The sequence below is a fragment of the Pinus tabuliformis genome, chromosome 9, assembly GCF_031772625.1.
Source record: "Pinus tabuliformis cultivar Carrire ecotype Pingquan chromosome 9, CPIR1, whole genome shotgun sequence".
Classification (NCBI taxonomy): domain Eukaryota; kingdom Viridiplantae; phylum Streptophyta; class Pinopsida; order Pinales; family Pinaceae; genus Pinus; species Pinus tabuliformis.
Window position 1 is genome coordinate 843,295,919 of NC_142307.1, and position 22,315 is coordinate 843,318,233.

General features: G+C 38.8%; 1 protein-coding gene across 1 annotated transcript in view; it reads left to right on the forward strand.

Annotated features, from left to right (window-relative positions):
- Window positions 1-21,479, forward strand: part of LOC149151419 (uncharacterized) — a 55,116-nt gene extending 33,637 nt beyond the window's left edge. The window contains exon 2 of the mRNA XM_089440588.1: window positions 20,377-21,479. Coding sequence (XP_089296714.1) covers window positions 20,377-21,258 — 882 coding nt within the window. The 3' untranslated portion in view covers window positions 21,259-21,479. The remainder of the gene's footprint in view (window positions 1-20,376) is intronic.
- The last annotated feature ends 836 nt before the right edge of the window (window positions 21,480-22,315 follow it).

Consider the following 22,315-nt stretch of genomic DNA (forward strand, 5'->3'; position numbering starts at 1 on the left):
GCAATTTATCAAGCATAAATCATATCTGAAAATTCACTTTTACAGTATATATTACAGCAGAAAAACAACAGATATAACAGCCATTAAATTCTACAATTATGATGTCAAATCTCTCAACAAAATTGCCCTTTACTTATGTCAAATCAGCATGACATATATAGTTGTAAATATCAATACATGAAGAACATAGATGGCTGAAAATCAAATTTGCAAATTGCACAAGTTTTGAACAGCTGAAAGCTTCATTAATATGCTCAAGATGAAGATCATGTACATACCATAGCCTTCTTTCAAAGGCTAGTACAAACCATTAACTCTCTAAAAGCCTAGCTAGCCAAAACCAAGAAAGACCCTAGCTCAACCAAGGAGCTGCAACATGTAAGAATCACTCCAAACAGTCATCCAAGGCAAGATGTCTTCTTCTCTTCTTCTTCACGAAATATACCCCAGGGTTTTATCAAAAAACCCTAACCTCAGACCTCCAAGGCATAGACCTTAACCCTAGACTTCAAGACGGCCAAAGATGCTCCAAGAAACGCAAGAAACCCAAGCTAATCCAAGAGAGAGAGAAAGATCAAGTACAAATGAAGATCGAGAGAGAGGGAGAGAGAAGACTAGTGCCCTCCTCTTCTGGGTCATAGCTTTACACAAAAGTGAATAAGAATGAACAACACAAGTTATGAACGAGGACTCTCTCCTTCCTTTATATATATGAAAGTTAAGGGAGGCCAAAAATTCAATGTGGGCCCAAGCCCTTCCAAACAACCTACAATAATCTCATGCATGCCTTCACAAATAAAGTGCTTTACTCCAAGGATACACATGTCATGTTTCAAGGGGGTGTTGTGCCAGTGAAACAGGAATCGCCGACTTTGGCGATTAATCGCGAGTCATACTCGGCTCGGCGGTGAAAAGATCTGATTGGAAACTCTGCGAGTCAACTCGCGTTGACCGAGTTTGACTCGTGGTCAACGCGAGTTTGACTCGCGAGTCTGGCGATTTAGCCGATTCTGCGTTTTTTTGGCGAGTCCCGCCAGTTTTTTTTATCGGGTTTTGGGTTTCGGATTGTGGCGGTAAGGCGTTTATAACTATATCAGTTACGTGATAGCGCTGTTTCATTGTTTCTAACTTTCTCACTGTCGATTGGCGCTGAATTTCTTTCTCATTTCACGCTGAGGTTACCATACCAAGAGGCTGGGCGCATCTCTCTTTGCTGGCCAAGTATACCTTCCTTGCTAGCTGAGAGCTGAGTGTTAAAGTCGGGCCGAGTCCAGTTATTTTAGAGGCCCGAATTCATCCTAGTATGCTGCACGAGTTGCTGGAAAGGGTCACAATTCATTGGCTAAGTTGTCATCATATTATGCCGAGTTTATCCCTGTTGTAGTGACCATGAACTCCCTGGTCTGTTGGCTGAGTAGACTGATATAAATATACAGTCTTTTGTGTAGGTTGAGTATTAAGAAAAGGGGTCGACCTGCTGCCGGTTTAGAAGACTATACAAACAACCTTGCACGGGACTGCTATCTCTGTGGAAAAGGGGCCGAGTTACAGTCATTTTATTCATAGTCCCGAGTCCGCAGAGCCTCATTCGACGCCGCAGAGCCGGATTGCTGAGTACTTGTGTGAGCCGCCTTCAGCCTTGAGGACCGAGGTAACCTGCGTGAAGTTTGAACAGTTACATATTCGGTATTGACAGTGACTTGACATATTAAGTTTTAAGTTTTAACATATATATTATAAACTTAACATATTAAGTTTTAAGTTTTAACATATATATTATAAACTTAACATATAGAGTCTAGAAGACTGAAGTATGACCGAGTGGTAGATTTGTTAAAACATGAAAGGAGACTTAGCATAGTTTTGAAGTTGTTGATTAACATTTAATATGGCTAAAAGCCTAAAACATCAATGTTCCCCATTTAATTTTTAATGTGCTTTAGGATGTAAAATTATAAGTGACCATGAACTGTGACGGGCGTGAGAATGCATTGAGAAAAGCTCTTTCAAATGTCATATATATTATATACAGAAAGTTTGTTCCCCTCTTGATATATGCAATTCCCTATGTCGAAAAACTATCAAAACAACAGAAATTGGATCTCAGAGCTGAGAACTTAATATTATCAAAATTCCTTCTCTGGATTGGAGGTGCCCTACTTTCCTAGGTAAACACTCTCTGTTCAGGTTGACAGTTGGAAGTTGGAACTCAGTATGTTCAGCAGAAGTCCCTTCATCTTCACATAAATCATGGTCTGGCCCTTATGTTGACCATGTCTTCTTGAATCTGCCTTATATTTGAACTACTAATGCTCTCATCCATGACCGAAGAAAGAGTTAACTGTTAAACAACAGTAGGGCAGCCAAAAGAGGTGCAGCCCTACAGAGAAAAATAAACCCCAGCACAAGTACACTAGAGAGAGAAATAATCCAGATTCCAAGCACAGGGTTCTGCTTTTATTGAAAGGCAACATTTCTATATGTTTACAACTTTACTGACATCTGTCTTCATTTAATTTTTTAAATTTCTAGCATATTTTAAATTTTTGGATCATTTTTAAATTTGATTTTTTGTTGTCTTTCACAGGAGCCACAAATTAAATAGAAGCCACGACTCCAAATCTTAACAGAAGCCACAAATTAAACACAAGTTCAAAGCAACAACAATGCCGAGAGAGTTGGACTTTGCTTGGGCTTATTGTGACAAGATTCCCGGAAAATCCAAGCTCCTTTGTAAATTTTGCAAAAAGGAATGTAGTGGAGGCATTTATAGATTCAAGTTCCACCTTGCACAAATACCTGGCCATGATATAGGTCTTTGCGGCAAGGTTGACGACAATGTCAAATACCAAGCAGCCTTGGCCCTTGAGATGTTAGAGCAGCATAATGCCAAGAAAGCAAAGCAAAATACTGAAATAGGAACTGTTGAAGTTGATACTTTTTCTGCCACTAGCCCCATGTCACCTCAATCTGTTGAATCCTCAATGCCGTTCCCAAGTTTTCCACACATGGCTCCAAGGCCAAGTCAAACTCAAAGCCATGCGAGTCCTTCAACTCCTTCCTTCAACACTGGAGGTGGAAACATAAACACCTTTTTTGCTTCCTGCACAAAAGCCGGTTCCCAACCTACCTTGGATGGCACTGGTTGGGAAAAAAATATCTATAGTCAGGCAAGGAAGGCCGTTGCTAACTTTTGGTACTATTCTAACATACCTTTCCACTGTGCCAGAAGTCCTTATTGGCAAGCTATGATTGATGCAATTGCTGTTGCAGGTCCAGGGTTCAAAGCCCCTACATCGGAGAGCCTTAGGACAGATATGTTGTTAGAGAGTGTTGAAGATATCATGCTTGTGCTAGCTGAGTTTCGTTCATCATGGGTAGAAACAGGGTGCACCATCATGAGTGATGGATGGACAGATCAGAGGAATAGAACTTTAATAAATTTCCTTGTATCTTGTCCCGCAGGCACAATGTTTCTCAAATCAGTGGATGCTTCAGACAAGGTTAAGACTACCCAACTTATCTGTGAAATGATGGAGGAAGTCGTTCAAGAAGTGGGAGAAGAACATGTTGTACAAATTGTCACCGATAATGCAGCTAATTATATGGCTGCTGGTAGACTTTTTGAGATGAGGCACCCCACTATTTTTTGGACCTCTTGTGCTGCCCATTGCATAGATTTAATGCTTGAGGACATTGGTAAGTTTCATTGGATACATGAGGTTGTGGAGAAGGCAAAATCCATAACCAAATACCTATACAACCACACTATTGTCCTAAACACTATGAGAATATACACTGAAGGTAAAGAAATTGTTCGACCTGCAGTGACTAGATTTGCAACAAATTTCATATCTTTGCAATCTGTGGTTGAGCAAAAGATAAATCTGAAGAGGATGTTCTTGGGACCTGAGTGGATGGGATCTAAACATTCCAAGACCCCTGAAGGCATCGAAATTGCTGCACTTGTGTTTCATGATGGCTTCTGGAAAGATGCCGAAGAGATTATTGCTGTGACGGAGTCCCTTGTTAGAGTTCTCAGGTACTTCAAGTCTTTTAACTTTTTCATTTTTTAAATTTCATTTCAAGCTTATTTTTATTTACAATGTTTCATATTTCTTTAAATTTGAATGCTTGAACTTTCAGGATGGTTGATGGTGACAAACCCGCTATGGGTTACATTTATGAGGCAATGGATCTCGCAAAGGAGGCCATCAAAAGAAGATATGGGGATGATGAGACAAAGTATATGCCTCTTTGGGACATTATAGATGCACGTTGGGATAGGCAATTGCATTCCCCCTTACATGCTGCTGGGTACTTCTTAAACCCACAATATTTTTATGATAAGAGCAAATTTAATGAGGATGGGGAGGTTGGCAGAGGACTTATGACATGCGTGGAAAGGTGCTTCCCTGATCCAGAACAACAAAGTCATGTCTTTTCCCAACTACAAGATTATAGGGCACCATCTAAATTGTTTGCCTATACCAGTGCTATAAGACAAAGGTCTAAGATGTTGCCAGGTACCCAGCTTGAAGGCTTCATCAATTCATTAAATTTGTTTAAACTTTATTTTGTATGTTAAATGTTTTATTAAATTTTCTTTTCTTTTTAAGTTTTTACTATTTACTAATTTAGTACTTCTAGTCTTCTACTCACAAACCCTTACCACTTGCTAGGTCTTTGGTGGCAAAATTTTGGTAGTGATACGCCAGATTTGAAGAGATTTGCCATTCGAATCTTAAACCAAGCATGCAGTGCTTCAGGTTGTGAACACAACTGGAGCATGTTTGAGAAAATACATTCTAAGAAGCGCAACCGATTGACACAAAAACGCTTGAATGACCTTGTATTTGTCCATTACAATCTACGACTTCGCAACAAACAAAGACAAGGTGAGATTCGAGAGCTTGAGTTTGAAGGTTTCATAATCTAGTTCGTACTTTAAAGTTTAAAGTTCAAACTTCAAACTTCAAACTTCAAAGTGAAATTTTAATTCACATTTCAATGTCTCATGATAATGATAGGTATGGATCATTCACCAATCGACCTTGAAGAGATAGATTTGCAAGCTACAAATGTGGCAGACTGGGTTCAATTAGATGAGCCTCCTGTTTTAAGCCTTCATGACTTGGAGAACTTTGAGAGTCAAGCAAGCGAAGGAGTGGAAGGAATCGCTTCTAGTTCTCACTCTTAAGAGTCTTAGACTCTTAGTTGCTGATTTTTTTCTGATTAGTATGCAGTTTTTAACTTTTTTGTAAACTTTTAGAAGCATATGCTTCTAAGGACTCAAGACTCAGTGCTTTGGATCATGTTTGGACTCATAACATATATGAGATACTTATTTATTCATGATATTTTGGACATCTATTGATATTATGCATTGTTTGGACATGCCTTTACCCAATATTAATGAAAAATGGTTTTTTTAATTCAATATATGTGTATATTTTTATTTAATGAATTCAACGATTTTTTCCCGATCCGATTAAAACTCTTCGCTCTTTTGCCTCGCCGATTTATTACCGATTCCGAGTCTGGTAACATTGTGTTGTACACATTATGAGCTCCAAGATGGTGTAGCTACTCAAGGTGTCTCAACACCTCTCCATTTCAAGCCCACATGGACTCCATCACTCTTCCTAAGGCATTTATTCCATTGGTTCAGCTGCCCATGCAAGAATACTGATGCATCCCAGGTGTTCATGAGTCAACTCCAAGTGTCCATCTAGGAATCTAAGCTACCCCATGCTATTTAGGGTTCGATGCCCTCTTCCAAGAGGCACAATGCTCCTCTTCCTAAGTAGAGAGTTCTCCAAGCAAGTTGATTTCACCATGTGTCCATAATGAAGGGAAATCCACCAAGCAAGCAAGAGAACTCCAGCACCCTAGGGGAGAATGCCAAGCAAGCACACACTTGAGGTCAAAGAATCACTGAACAAGCTGTCTTTACTGTGGAAATCCATCACAGATCACCTCCCATATGTCAATCCATCTTGGACCTTCCGGGGGCTAAAACATAAACCATGTACCCAAAAACTCATGAAGCGCCCCCAATCATGGTGTAAACACTTTTGGAGTAACTTGAAAGCCAACAAAATTACCCATACACTGAATGGAAAATTCCAGCAGCATAAGTTTGATACCATGTTAAAATTTCACCTCATGACAACAGATTGGCACTCAGAAATTTTAACCCTACAGCTGAATTTGAGAATTTCTGGAACAGTTGGTAGAATTTGAGATCCACATCAATCAAAACACTGTATGGAACATTCAAGAGTGTAGACACTGTATTAGATCAAGCCGGCAATAAATATGTAATTAGATCTGCAGAAATTCAAATCTGAAAACTTATATCAATATAATAAATCAGCAGCAACAACCATGCTAGATTAGTAACCATAGCCATGCTAGATCAACAGCAACAATCACACTAAATAACTGCAACGATCACTTATCTTTCTATTACAGTGAAAGAAATGAGATCAGCATGCTAGTATTACTATACGTGTAACACAACAGCCCAGCAATTAACTGGAAGCTAGAACATATTTGAAAATTGCGAAGATTCAAACTGAAAATGTGTAGTCAGAACCTACTCATGATTTCCCTCAATGATTTCTGCTTTCCCTTCAACTAGTAGATTGTCCTTAATTTGAGACTCATCATAAAGAGAAAATGATTCATTAGTGAAAGTTAGGAGATCATGTTTGCCTCTTTTAAATCCTCTTTATATGGAGATTCATACTAGTGAGAAATAGATTAAAAAAAGAGTAGTTGCATGTAGTTGTCTTCACATAACTGAAAGATGTGTATCTATCACACATGATAAGCCTCTTCTAAATCCAACCATTTTCCTTTTCTAAATATTGAAATGATGAGTCTCTCATATACATCCCATAATTTTCTCCAACATTTCCATTCTAGCCTTATTTGAATACATCCTACTCTTGTTTTTCAACACTGGGTTTGATACAAGAAACGGGAGAAAACATGCGAACTTGAAGCTAAAATTTGTTATACCAGTAGATTTGAACTTCTTTCTTTTAAAAAATAATAGCATTGGATTTTCTTAGCCCAATTGGGAGTTACGATGGATTTTCTCTTTCAGCAAGGGTGTTGAGGCACATACAACTTTTAGAACTTTTTCTTTGCTGCATGAAATCTCTCAAAATACCCGTTATTTTAAAACCCTCTGAATCTACTTTCCAACTAAAAGAATGAAACATAGAGTTCTGCTCTATTGAATGTATGGTGCGTGAATGGACTGTGTTGTTGGTAGCTCTGGAAGGGAAAATTGTGGCGGTTGTATCCCCCCTTGACATTTCTTCAAACTCTATGAATGATAGTCAATTAGAAGCACCTTTGAATCTGTAGTTTCCAACAAAAAATAGAATCACTCCAAGCTGGTTCTCCATGAAACAGTTATGGCCTCTGCAACCCCAAGTCTTTTTTTACTGCCACATAGATTCAAAACCAGCGTTGATACGAGCTCATTCAATCCATGAAATGGAACTATTGCCACAACAATGGAAATAATCAAAGCAAGAAACAAGAAATAAGTGACAAGGGTGAATAAGTGGTGGCACTTGCAAACCCAAGGGTGGATTGTCCCTGCAAATCTTTAGTGGAGGAAGACATCTTTATAATATACTAAAAAATGAGTACTATATTTGATTGATAGTAGAATGATTTAGGTACAATAAACATATATGATCCTTATTTATACAAAAGAGGGACTAACCCGGGACTAACCCTAACTTGTGGGCCAAGTTATTTTTATGGGATAATTAGGCTATTATTTAAATAAGCAATCTTCAACACACTAATTATCTATATGAAGCCTTAGTGCAAGAAAATCAAGGTGCTTTCTACAGCCCAGTATGAATGAGATGTGTAACATAATGTAACACTAATAAATTAAAATGAAAACGAAGTTGAAGTCTGTAACATAAAAATGGGAAATGAACATAATAAAAATATAATAAACCAAAGCAACTTCATCTTAACCTGGATATTTTAAACACCAAGAGGTTTACATCTTCGTTTTTCATTTGACCCCCCTTGGTGCTTATTATGTCGAGATAAGATGGATCTATGTTAGTTTAACATACGTGGCTTTGCAACCTCATAGTGAGGATTTGAGGGTAGGAGTCACCTGTCTAGGCTCCAGGTTTGGCTGAGTCTCGCACATTCCTTGTGATAGCATCCTGTTGCTGGGTAGACTGTTCTTCCATTTGATGTTAGGGCTGAATCTGTTCTAGGCCTTGCCTTGCTGGGAAAAAAAACAAAGAAAAAGAAAAGAAAAGAACAAGTGGCTTTGCATGAAATATTATTACAGAACTAAGAACTTTGCATACAAAATATCTCATAATTCTGTATTTATTTGCATAATTAAAATGTTGTGTTTAGGTACACAACATATATGACACTATTATATCATAATAGCTATGTTACCAAGATTCAGATATGGATACGGATTCGCTAGTTTTTTGAAAATCCAAGATCTGGATACGGCAAGGATACGTCATGTACAATATATAATAATAATAATAATAAAATAGTAATATATTTTAAATTAAAAAAAACACTTTAGAGCTAAAAAATCAAATACTCCATGAAACTATCAAACACTTTTAGAACATTGAATGATCAATATGAAGATTGAAACACTGAAATGATGCATCGTCTCTCATACAAAGTAACAAAAAGGATCATAATATCATAAATAATAATAGTAAATACATTTACATATCCTCAAATGGATCTATATCTTTTGCATATTGCAACTCTACATCATGAATAGATGATGGGGGTCCTGGAATGTAGGAAGTTGCATCAATAGGTTGGATTGGTGGTGAAACAATATCCTCAAGTAGGTTGAGGTGAGTCATGGCATTTAGTGTCAGGTTCAAGTCAGAGATCTCAAGCTCCACATCCCACATCCTGCTTGGACCTTTTTTATACTCTGGTTTGACATGTGATAGAAGACATAGGTTGGAATGAACATAAACAAGGTTCTCAGCCTTTGCCGCTCCTAGCTTGTTTCGCTTGACTGAATGGATGAAGCCACATGTACTCCAATTCCTCTCAGTTGATGAGGAACTAATAACCTGTGATAACAACTTGGTGGCTAGAGTAGAGAGATGAATGCTATCTCCACCATGTAATAGGATCAAGATGCCTTCGATCATCCATAGTTACTGGATCTAAAAAGCTACCAGTAGACTGTACAAACCCTCCAAATTCTTGGCGGACTTCCATTGCAACTCCCATATCTCTATAAATTTTCCTCAAAGTTGTTTTGTATCCTTGTACCACTTTAGAATTTTTGTTTGGTGTTGTTCTACCAAGTAAAGACAAAATTTTAGAATGATAGTATTTAGGGTGCAATGCGTATGCCAAAAGGTGCAATGGTGTGGTCATTTTGTTCCACCTTTTGGTAACTATGTCCTTTACTAAATAATAGAATGTTTCATAAGGGTCATTTTCACTTGCCTTGATAATTTCCCTTATCCTCTCCAACATACTATCAATGTTTTCATAAACTTCCCCCAAGCAAGGTGTATCTGTATCAAATGCCCTGATCAAGGTCAAGATTGGTTCAGTGAACCGTAGAAGATATTGGACCTTGTCTCACCATGTATCATCAAGAATGATGGACTTGATTTTTTGCCCTCTATCAAAAGTGGAAGTCCTCCATGATTCCCAAAGAGGGTCAATGACCATTGCTTGTAGTGCTTGTCTCACCTCCACAAGTCTCTTTATGACGAGTGTGGGAGGCAAAATGAGTTTCAACAACATACAAGTTTCAAAAAGTCAAATCTCAAATGAAAAACCATATATAAATTTGTAATTAAAAATAAGAATTTTCAATACAAATAGTATTTATTAAAAAAAAGTACCTTCAGTAGCTCCAACTTTGCAAAACCCCAATAAATGGCTTGGGACATTGAATGATTTGTTATAAACATTTGGATTTCTTTTGATGCTACATATATTTCATTAATCCATTCAATCTCACCAATCTTGGCAAGCATAAGGTTCAATGAATGTACTGCACATGGAGTCCAAAAGATGTGATCATATCAACCCTCCACAATCAAACCTACAGCTTTACAAACCTGTGCGTTGTTCGTAATGACTTGGACAACATTATGTGGTCCCACACTTTCTATTGCATCAATAAGAATTGTGGATATGAAAGATGCGTCTCTCTGTTCCACTGCAATCAACAACCTTCAAAAACATTGCCCCTTAGGGGCATACTGCAACAACATTAATTAATGGACGGTTTCTTTGGTCTCTCCATCCATCAGAAATGATGGACACACCTGTTTCTGCTCATGTATCCCGGATTGCCTGTAGCTGTCTATCCACGGATTGTCACTCTGATGTTAACAAAGTAGTGCGGACCTTTTCATATCTAGGGATTTTGTACTCTTTTGGCGCTTCATTAACAACCTTAATCATTTGTTGCCAATAAGGGGAATGCACGAAATTGAATGGTAGCCCATTTGCATAGATGCAACGAGCTACATGTTCACCGGCTATGTCTCTACCTTGATTATTGAACGTTGCTTCAAGAGGGCCTAGAGTGGGCCTTTTATTAGTTGTGGTAGCAGGCTTAGATGGCAATGGAGGCCTAGTTGTAGAGCTTTGCACAAGGTGTTTTCCCTTAGCAACCTTCCTATCAACAACTTGTTGCAAAGATGCATAGAATTTCATTTTTTCAGGACTCAAACCTTGGCCAGGTTTGCCATCTACATGTTTTGGCCCGGTGCATACTTGCACCCGTGTTAGTTTGACTAGTGAGATGGGCCTTCACTCTAGTATATGAGCCATTTTTGATATCCTGACATTCATTGCACTTCCATTTAAATGAACCACCTCCGAGATTTTTTCCAATAATCTCCACACACTGTCATAGAGGAGATTTTGGATCTGTTTTGATGATTTCCCCTTCACTCTGCCCATGTTGTGATGGTTCCATAGTGATAATGGTCTATAGGGGTTACCTTACTGCATATACAATTCAAATTATAATATATTAAATTATTAATATTATCATCAATACACAATTAAAAATTAAAATACACTTCATATAACACATGATATGATATCATAAATAAGGTCATGATATAATGATAATAATAAAATAATAAAATTATAAATAAGGGCATATGCCTCTTCCATCAATCTAGACTCTACAACATAAATCAAATGGAAGTCTGACCTTCATAACAGCTGATGGGCATTACAAGACATAATGATAAACTTGACCTTTTAAGTTTTAAATTTTAATAGCTTGCTGGCAAAACTCAGGACTATAAGTTATAACAGCTACTGTAATAATTTATTAATTTCTATGGCTGAGATTAACTGGTTTACTACCCAACACAAGCTAGAAGAACCATACAAAGGCAGTGCTTACTGTTACCAAAAAGGCTAAAGCCGTAGGTTTGTAAAATTAAGGTCATTAAGGAGAAAATTAAAGCTGTGAATTATAGACAACAGTGACCTTAACTCAGCGCTTACAAACAAATACATTACCAAAAATATATATAATAATATACTTTACGATTGTCCCTCACAACATCTAACCGCATACTATGACTATTAAAGCATACATTCGAATCTAGTCGAATTATATGATGGGCATAAGTTATATTGATGATTGAAGATCACGAGGAATCTAACCGCATACTATGACTATTAAAGCATACATTCAAATCTAGTCGAATTATATGATGGGCATAAGTTATATTGATGATTGAAGGTCACGAGGAATTGAGAACCTATGACTATTAAAAATATAAATGTAGATAATGGTCACTGTAGACTATCTATCTGAGCATACTGGAAGCCATTGTCGGTTTTAAGTTTTAATAATAATTATACGATACCAAAAAAATATATACATACCAAAAAAATTAAAATTAAAAATTGTAGAATTCAACGTTCAGAATCCTACCTTGGTCAGTCGAGCCAAACACCGAAATAAACATTGGCCAAAGTCGCGATTTAATTCAACGGGTAGCTGGTCAAACGCACGCCTGTTCACTCAGAAATATGTCGCCTTCACGCCAAAGTTGAAATGCCAAAGTTCCAAACTTCATCGTGCCTTGGTTTAAACACCAAATAGTGAACTTCACCGTGCCTGTGACTTCACTGTGCCTGTGCCCGTGACAAACTGTAAACCAGTTCACTCTAAACTGCGACTGCCACTGCGACGGCGAGTTCACTTCACAAGAAAAGTTAAAAATCGAAAATGAGTTCACTGCATACTGTTTCGCCTGACGAGACAAATAGGGACCACCGCGTCGCTTTTTAAAGTTCGCTGCCCGCATAAAAGTTAAAACCTAAATTACCAAACCTAATTTCTAATTTCCGATTTTCTCTGCGATTTCTAATTTCCACTTTTCGGATTTTCCACTTTTCATTCGGGCGTTTCCAGCAACGAGGGGTGACTTACCGTATGGATCCGCATCTGAAAGCAAGATCCGTTTTCGTGCAAAGTTGATCCGCCAGGTGCCGTTTTTTTGCCGTATTCCGGCAAATCTGGATCAGATCCGCAGATCCGCTGATCTACTCTCTCCCGCTGCCGGATTCAGTAACATAGCATAATAGCTATACATCTAGATCATGTTCATATGCACCAACAACCTAAAAACAATTTCCAAATAAGAATTCTCAGAATCCTCGTTTTCCTTGCTGATTTATTTTTTTTAATGTGTTTTTTAAGTCCTGGTACTATTGTTGGGCTATAAGATTGACCACTTGGAAAATTGGAAAAGAGGCTAGAAACTTTCTTTCAGTGGTGATATCTATGGGTGTGCCCAAGTGTGGGAAATATTTCCTCTCATCCTAGATGTCCTGGAATGCAGTTTGAAGAAATTAATGGTCCCTTCTCTGCTATGTTCGACAATAATATAGAAGCCGTGCCAATTTTCTAAAGAGGCAAAATATTGTGGTAATTCTGGAGGAGTCATGGTACTTATTTAGATCCTCTAAACTATAGTTGAAGCTCTACTCTATAAACTTTGAACGAAGTTTATCCTGCAGAGTGCAGTTGACAACCCTCATTCAGTGTTGCAATTGGTAGTGTATTAAATCCATACCATTAATAGATATCCTTTGGCAACTAAGAAGGTCTTCTCTTTCCTCGAGTGTTGCATGTTTATTAGAGTAGTGGGAATGATTCAGCAAAGCTGATTATTTAATAAACTGTTCCTTACATGACTCGATTTCTTTTACATCTATAATATCTTCTTAGAATGTCAGGGTGGTTTTGAAATGGTCCTCTTAAGGGGTACTCTAGTTGTATGAAGATTAAAATGATCTAAAGAAACCCCTTTGAATCCATAATCTAGAGAGTTATCTAGGGCCTCCTTTGCTTATTAATTTGGGTCTACATCTTGTTGAAGGGATTTTCTTCTTTCTACATGGTTGGTCCCTTTTACAGACTTCCCTATGCCCAAATAATAAACTAATACCTTTCATCTGCCTTACTTGTTTACTAATGAAACTTCACTTGATTTAGCCATCAAGGATAGAGGGAGAAGTTGAAGGATAGACGTTTGCGCATCCATACTATGATGTCTAAGCATGGACATTGATCTTATCAAGTAATATCTTCTGAAAAGGACAAACTTCAAATCGCTTATGTGCTCTTATTTTCCTAGACCACATTACTGAAATTACAATTATTAAGAGTAATAACATGTGGAACTAAGGAACTTCTAAATGTTGAAAAATTAAGGAGGGTAGTAAGGAAGTGTTTCCTATGGTCTTTGGTCTCTTGGCCTAGTTGACACTTCAATAACTATTGTGGTGGACTTGAGGTGTTATAATTAAATCATGAGGGGAAAATGTAGTTTTAATGTTCTATGTGCCATGTTCTTTATTATTAAAGCGACTTGTGTTATAAAATCACTTTATGAAGAAAAGGTGCATGTGACAAACTTTATAAAATTAAAGTGACTTTATATTTTAAAGTTCACTTTATGAGTGAAAAATGACCTTGGAGAAAAAACATTAAAGCATTATAAAGTACTAGGAAGCCAATTAAATGTGGGGTCCAAATCTTGGGAATTAATCTTAGCCCGCTAATTGAAGATCTCAAGATTAAATCATAGCCAACCAAAGGAGAAATGAGACTATCATTTGCTCATTTTATTTTTTTTCTCATGAGTACGTTGAGAAGAGGAGAGCCTCCTGAGAAAAGAGGATGCTTCAAGAAGAAATATTACAGCTCAAAGAAGAAGGAAATCAGCTGTTCGAATTCCTTTGAAGACTCTGCTCAAGTCAAATAGAGAGCTCGAATTTGCTGGAAGTCAGAGATTCATTAGCATGCACCTCGAGGGCATTCCTCAGCTCAGGTCGAGTTTCATTCTGCTGGAACGTGTTACCCAGTGGTCTGATAAAACACCTAAGGCAATCAACAAACTCGTGTTCCTTAAGTTCTGAACTGCGTCCGTATATTTCAGACCTGTATCAGAGGTCATTTCAGCGCACTTTTCAGACTGTGTAAGAAGGTATCTCAGCGTATACTTCGGGTTTGAGTCAGAGGAAAGTAGATGCAGCGGTTCAAATAGGAGGCAGCCATTACACCTGTGCGCATTATTTGCTATTGAACACAAGGTTCCAGACTTATATATTTGTATAGAGATTCAAATTCCGAGAGGAGCTGTCAGAGGTTTGTAGGTTTTAACCCCGTACAGAAATTACCTGCATACGAATTCTAAAACACAGAAAATAAATAATGCGAGAGCAGAACACATAAAACACATAGACATAGAGATTTTCCCCTAGATCCCAAAACCGGGACTACCAGCTTGATTTTTCATTATGTTCCTTTCAATGTTATAATACATATTTATACATGCCGAAGCATCCAATACCATGGACCGAAAAACCATCGCGTCCAATACCATGGACCGAAAACCATCGTGTCCAAAAAAACATGTGCGAAAATCATGCACAAAACCATAGGTGGGTCTGCCCAACCTAACATAGGGTCCAAAACCAAAATTTTCCGGGGCGCTGCCCCGAACCCCATAAAGTGGGGTTACGGGTACACCTCAAACCCCCAGTGACCCCCCCTCGCTACACAATCGGCGCAACGAAGGGGGTGCTCCGCCCCCCCTCTAACCCCCTGGTTAACTACGTGGGCTAGTCGTGGAAAGAATATAACACAACCCAACATTCTCCCACTTGTTGTTTTCTTTCCACAGGGGGCCACAAGAGAGCTTAGTCATTTTTCCAGCCCTGAAACGCCCATTGTTTCTCTACACCAAGAGAACTTCTCAGAGCTCACAGATTTTGTCAATGCATCTGCAATATTCTTCAAAGTGTCCACCTTTACCAGCGACACCTTTTTGTCTTCTATCATATCCCTCACAAAGTGATACTGAACATCAATGTGCTTTGTCTTTGAATGATATGCGGGGTTCTTTGCCAAGAAAATTGCACTTTGGCTGTCACAGTCTATCCTTATAGCTTCCTGTACTAACCCCATACTTGAACACAATCTCTGCAACCAAACTGCTTCCTTGCTTGCATGAGTGGCTACCATGTATTCTACCTCTGTAGTTAAGAGTGCCACTACAGATTGTTTCTTACTCATCCAACTGATTGCACCTCCAAATAAGTTAAACACATACCCACTTGTAGATCTTCTCTGATCCAGATTTCCAGTCCAGTCTGCATCAACAAAGCCATGAATTTCCAACACTCTGTCCAATCCTGGTCTTCCTTGGTAGCACAAACCATAATCACTAGTGCCACACAAATACCTGAAAACTCGCTTCACTACTGTCCAGTGCTCTTTCCCTTGTTTTTACATAAACCTGCTCAATACTCCCACTGCATGTGCAATGTCTGGTCTAGTACAGACCATTGCATACATCAGGCTACCGACTGCACTTGCATATGGAACACGGGACATGTCCTCTTCCTCTTCTTGTGTCTTGGGACACTGTTTAGCAGATAACGTCACACCTACAGGAATAAGAACCTTCACCGGTTTACTATCCTGCATATTAAACCTCTGTAGTATTGTCTCGACATACTTCCTCTGGTTTAACCAGACTTCCTCTTTGTACGATCTCTTTTGATTTCCATGCCCAAAATATAGTTTGTAGCACCAAGATCTTTCATGTCGATTTTGGAGGACAGTTGGGTCTTCAAATCCTGGATAATTTCTTTGTCATTTCCAACCAGCAACATATCATCCACATACAAGACCAGATAAATAACACGATCACCAAGTAATTTAAAATACACACAGTGATCTGCTTTGCTTCTGGTGAAGCCAAGTCCCCGTATATATATATCAAATTTCTGATACCACATCCTTGGTGACTGCTTTAACCCATACAGAGACTTCTTTAACTTACACACCAGTTCTTTCTTACCCTTCATCGCAAAGCCTTCAGGGTGCTTCATGTAGATCTCCTCTTCCAGATCCCCATGAAGAAATGCTGTCTTCACATCCATCTGTTCTACCTCAAAATCAAAAGCAGCAGCAACAGATAAAAGTAATCTAATAGAAGTTACCTTGGAAACAGGAGAAAAAATATCACCAAAATCAATTCCCGGCACCAGAGAATAACCTTTTGCTACCAACCAAGCTTTGTATTTCTCCACTATTCCTTCTGCATTTGTCTTTTTTTTGAACACCCATTTGCTGCCAATGGGTTTCCTTCTAGCCGGCAACTCCACCAGATCCCAAGCCTCATTTTTGTGCAAAGATGCCATTTCATCAACCATGGCCTCTTTCTAGAGTTTTCCATCCTCTGAATCCACTGCTTCCTTCACAGTTTTGGGATCATCATCAGTAACAAACAAAGCAAAATTTGAACAGAAAGCAGATGGACTATACCTTTCTGGCTGCCTTCTTTCTCGAACTGATCTTCTCATAGCCGGAGTTTGTGGCTCTTCATCTTCTGATTCCTCCTCTGCTGTAGAGTCTGATTCTTTCTCCTTTAGCTCAAACTCTATCTTCTCAGGTTTCTTTGGTTGGACTTCATGTTTAATAACATCTTTTACCTCTCTGAACACCACATCTCGGCTGTACACAACCTTTTGTGTGACTGGGTTCCAAAGCTTATAACCCTTTAAACCATCCTTATACCCAATAAAGTGCACTTTTCAGATTTATTATCCAACTTGGTTCATTTCTCCTTTGGAACATGTACATATGCATCACATCCAAATACCCTCAGATGTGAAAGAGAGGGTTTCTTACCAGTCTATATCTCTTGTGGAGTCTTATCCTCCAACACTGATGAAGGTGACCTGTTGACCAGGTAACATGCAGTATCCACCGACTCTGCCCAGAATTCCTGTCCTAACCCGGCACCACTGAGCATGCTTCTTTCCCTTTCCATCAACGTGTTGTTCATTCTTTCTGCAACTCCATTTTGCTGAGGTGTATATAGAGTAGTCTTCTGCCGTGCTATACCACACTTCTTGCAGAATTCTTCAAATTTCTTACTGCAAAACTCTCCACCATTATCTGTCCTCAGCACCTTTATCTTCTTCTCTGTCTGGTTTTCCACTATAGCCTTAAATTCTTTAAACCTGTCAAAGACTTCAGATTTCTTCTTATGGAAATATATCCATGTATTCCTTGAGAAGTCATCTATAAATGATACATAGTACACAGACTTACCCAGTGATGGAACCTTCACAGGTCGAAACACATCACTGTGCACAAGTTCTAATATATGTTTCGCCCTCTTACCACCAGAGGGAAAACTCACCCGATTCTGCTTCCCATAGACACAATTTTCACAGAAATCAAAATCCAAAGAGCTATTACTCATACCTTCTACCATACCTTTACCATGAAGTATTCGAAGGCCCTTCTCTCCAATATGTCCAAGCCTTTGATGCCACAGCATGGTCTTCTCTCCAGAGACCACTAGATTTTCTGCTCCACTTTTAGGAACCATAGAACTATTGCACCTATCAATAACAGTGCTACCTTGCAGCTTGTACAGAGTTCCAATTCGAACTCCCCGCATCAATACCGGTGCTTCCCGAACCATTTTGCTGGTATCCTTCTCGAACACTGTTTTTACACCTGCATCATCCAGCTTGCTTACAGAAATCAGATTTCTGGCTAATGCAGGAATATGTAGAACACCTGGAAGCGTTCTAACCCTTCCACCTTGCAACTTCAACTTTACTTTTCCGCGACCAATGATTCTAGCCTTCCTGTCATCTCCCAAGAAGACATTACCACCATCATATTTCTCATACTCGCAGAACCACTCTTTATGGGGAGTGAAGTGAAAGGATGCACCTGAGTCAATCAACCATGCCTCATGATCTACATGTGTACTTGAAGAAGCCAAGTACACATCCCCACCTTCATCTGAGGTGGTTTTCGCCTCTGCAGAAGGAGCCTCATCAAATCCCTTTCCTTTGTCAGGAGCTTTAGATTTATAGTCCCTTTTGAAGTGGCCTTCCTTTCCGCATTTCCAGCACACCACCTTTATAGGTTTTCCTAGAGATTTAGATCTCCCTCTAGATTTAGATCTCCCACTCGATGACTTATTTTTGTTTTTGTTCTGGGACCGTCCTTGTACAGACAAGGCATCACCATTTTGGCTCTCCATATTTTTCCGTCTCATCTCCTCCGTCAGCAAGGCTGAGACTATTTCATCAAACTGCAAGGCAGTTGCATTGCTACCTACTGCCATAACCAGACTTTCCCACGAATCTGGTAGAGAACACAACAAACTGATGCACTTATCTTCATCTGACATTTTAATATCAACAGATGCTAACTGACTTACCATAGTATTAAAAGCATTCAGGTGCTCTGTCACCGAGTCTCCATCTTTGATCCTCAGGTTATACAACGTTTTCCACAGGAACAGTTTATTCACCAGAGACTTAGATTGGTACAAAGTCCCTAATTTGTTCCACAAAGCTTTCGCCGTAGCTTTCCCTGATACATTCGGCAATACTGAATCTGAGACACACAATCGTATTGTGCTCTTTGCCTTCCAATCCAACTTCTTCCATTCTTCATTGGACACTCCCGTTGGTTTAGTACCCGGATCTACCGCGATCCATCGATTTTTATCCACCAACAGATCCTCCATCTTGAGTTTCCACAACTCGAAACTCTGACCATTAAATTTCTTGATCTCTATCTTTCCACTGCTCGCCATCTTCTTTCACCACCAGAATCAATGTCGCAGATCTCCCACTGAATAGGGTCTACCACAGGCTCGAGCGAAACCCCTCAGCAACAAAGGCGTCCCCTTGAAGCCAAATCTGCTCTGATACCAAATGTAGGTTTTAACCCCATATAGAAATTACCTGCATACGAATTCTAAAACACAGAAAATAAATAATACGAGAGCAGAACACATAAAACACATGTACACAAAGATTTTCCCCTGGATCTCAAAACCGGGACTACTAGCTTGATTTTTCATTATGTTCCTTTAAATTTAATTATACATATTTATACATGCCGAAGCATCCAATACCATGGACCGAAAACCATCGCGTCCAAAAAAAACATGTGCGAAAATCATGCACAAAACCATAGGTGGGTCCGCCCAACCTAACACAGGGTTCAAAACCAAAATTTTCCGGGGCGCTGCCCTGGACCCCATAAAGTGGAGTTACAGGTACACCTCAAACCCCCAGTGACCCCCCCTCGCTACACAATCGATGCAACGAAGGGTGTGCTCTGCCCCCCCTTTAAACCCCCGGTTAACAACGTGGTCTAGTCATGGAAAGAATATAACACGACCCAACAAGGTCCAAGAATTTCGCTGAATAGGAGGGGCTGACTGAGTATAAAGGATACAAGTCTAGACCACAATGAATAGAAGATCTCGGTGCAACTCCTTTATGGGATGACATAAGTTAATTTTCTTGTATTTTGCTGTAAAATTTCTATAAAGAAGCAAAATAAACTCCTCATTAGAAGACTGGTTTTCTCCAAGAGGCTGTGGGGTTTTTCCAGGGTCAACTTGACTGTCTATTATTGTGTGTGCTTGCTATTTTATCTAATGTGTTATCTGTGCAAATGAATATGGTAGAGTAGCTCTAATGTTTTATGTAAATGCAATTATCAGTCTTGTATTTCATGATGGGTTTGGGCATTAAACCATGCAAAGCATAAAACTGGGTTGGGCTACAAACTAGACACAAATTTCTACACTAAATAAATTGATGGTAGTGAGAGTGTTTTAACTTTTTCTGCCCTTTTTAATATTTTATATACTTCTATTCTTTTGTTCTAACATTAGCTCGTAGCTAAGTTCTAGTATGAGCAAGCTTTTGGTGTTTTTTGTGGCAATTACATATGTGGAATTGAATTAAAGTATGTTGCAGGTACTGGGAAGGAAATCAAATCCCAATGCTTCCTACCTTGAAATTGAGAAATCTATGAAAGGGAAGAATGGTCTACATTTAAAACGTCCATTGCAAAGCTCATCAACAGAGGGAAAAGAGCAACCACAAACTAACTTTTCCAATAGCCAGTCTGTGTCGAGTAACACTGAAGGAAATAGTTCTCTCAGTCTCATTCGTCCAGTAATGAGAAGGGAAGGAAAAAGAGTTATGTCCCCCACTCAGCCAAACAGGTTTGGTAGTGATGCAAAAGCAATTCAGATGGAATCTGATTCCAAGGAAGTTACTGATAAAGTTTTGCTGCGAAGACCATCAAAACAGACACACGAATTGCTTGGATTTGCAGGTCAGCCTACAGCACCACATTTTCCTTCAAGGAAGAAAGAGGACTCAGTTAAGAGAAGCATAGAAGATACTGGCTTGCTGCGAAGACCTGAAGCCATAAGGATTGACTATAATTTGAGAAAGAGCCCCGGAGAGTCAGAAGCTAAGGAAGTTGTAACTGAAGATTTACTGGGATCAAAAACTGATCATTCTAGTACTTATGCTGCTGCAGAGAAAAGAGGAGAATTAAAAAAAGAGCACAAAATATCACTGAACCGGCCAACTCTGCCCGTGAATCCGATGGTATTGACATCTTATGAAATGGATTCCAAAGAATTGCATGGAAGCATGGAAGATGAAAGTCTTCTTAAAAGTAATGTGTCAGAGAGCAGGGAAAATGGCAACAATTTTCCTCCCAGAGAGCCTAAATCAATTGGTGGTTCTGTCCCATCAACAGCAAGATCTGACAAGATGTCAAAGGCAGACATAGATATGCCATCCCTTATAGCTACTCCTCCGGCAAAGAATGAAGTCCAGTAGACAAAAGAGCAGTTGCAAGACTGTAAAGAAGTGACATAAATAAAAACAGAAGCTCATAGCAATGACCTAAGCATCTAGGTACTGTATTTGGTTGAAAAGTCTGAATATAAGACTCATAGCAATGACGTGTGAGTTTATGTTGAATTAATTTTAAGGAATATGATAAGAGACTTGTCAAATTAACTTTTCAACCTGAGGCCACACCATGACTTTTAAGGTAATGAATCCATATGTTGGCCTCACTCAATTGTCATAACCCATCATGATTTCACCGTCTGTAAATTATTGATGGGTTGCTCTAATGTCTCTGCAAATGGATGTCTGCCAAAAGTCCCATTTGAGGCAGTCAATCAACAAGAATAGAAAATGGGTCTATAAATAAGATGAAAATGTAGGGAGCCAAGAGGAATGCTCGTCTTAAGGCTCAGGTAGTTTGGAATGACAGGGTTGGGGCACCATTGACTGAGTGTGAGATCTTTGTCATCTCTAGGATAGCTTTGAACCAAAGATAAATTACACCAATCAACTCATTTTGCAACCAACAAGACCCAAATGAAATTTCTACCCTACTTTGTCATAGGCTTTCTCCATATCTATTTTATGAAATATAAATAGTTGTGTTTTAAAACTAGGAAGTGAAGAGAATCTTCTCCTACTGTAAAGCTATCCTGATTTTTCATGCCTTAAAGCAAAAGAAATTTTCTCTTCAGAGAACCTCTTGCCCAGGCGGGGAGATAATATGTTTTATATTACAATAGTAATGATTTTATAACTAATATTATAATGGAATATTGGTCTCTAATTATGTCCTATATCTGAAATAAATTATTTTGCGTCAAGATTCATGAAGGTTGCATTGACCTTAGGTGGACTTTTCCTGTAACTTGGACTTCTTATGTAACAGCTTTTGGTAGTGTTTTTCTAACTCAAGGTTGTGAAAGTCTATTAATATGAATCCATCTGGACTGAGTCAATTTTTAGTCGTTATCATTTTAACAACCTTTTGAATTTCATTGGTTGGAGGGGCTTCAAAGGCTTCGTCGAGGATTAGGCTCTA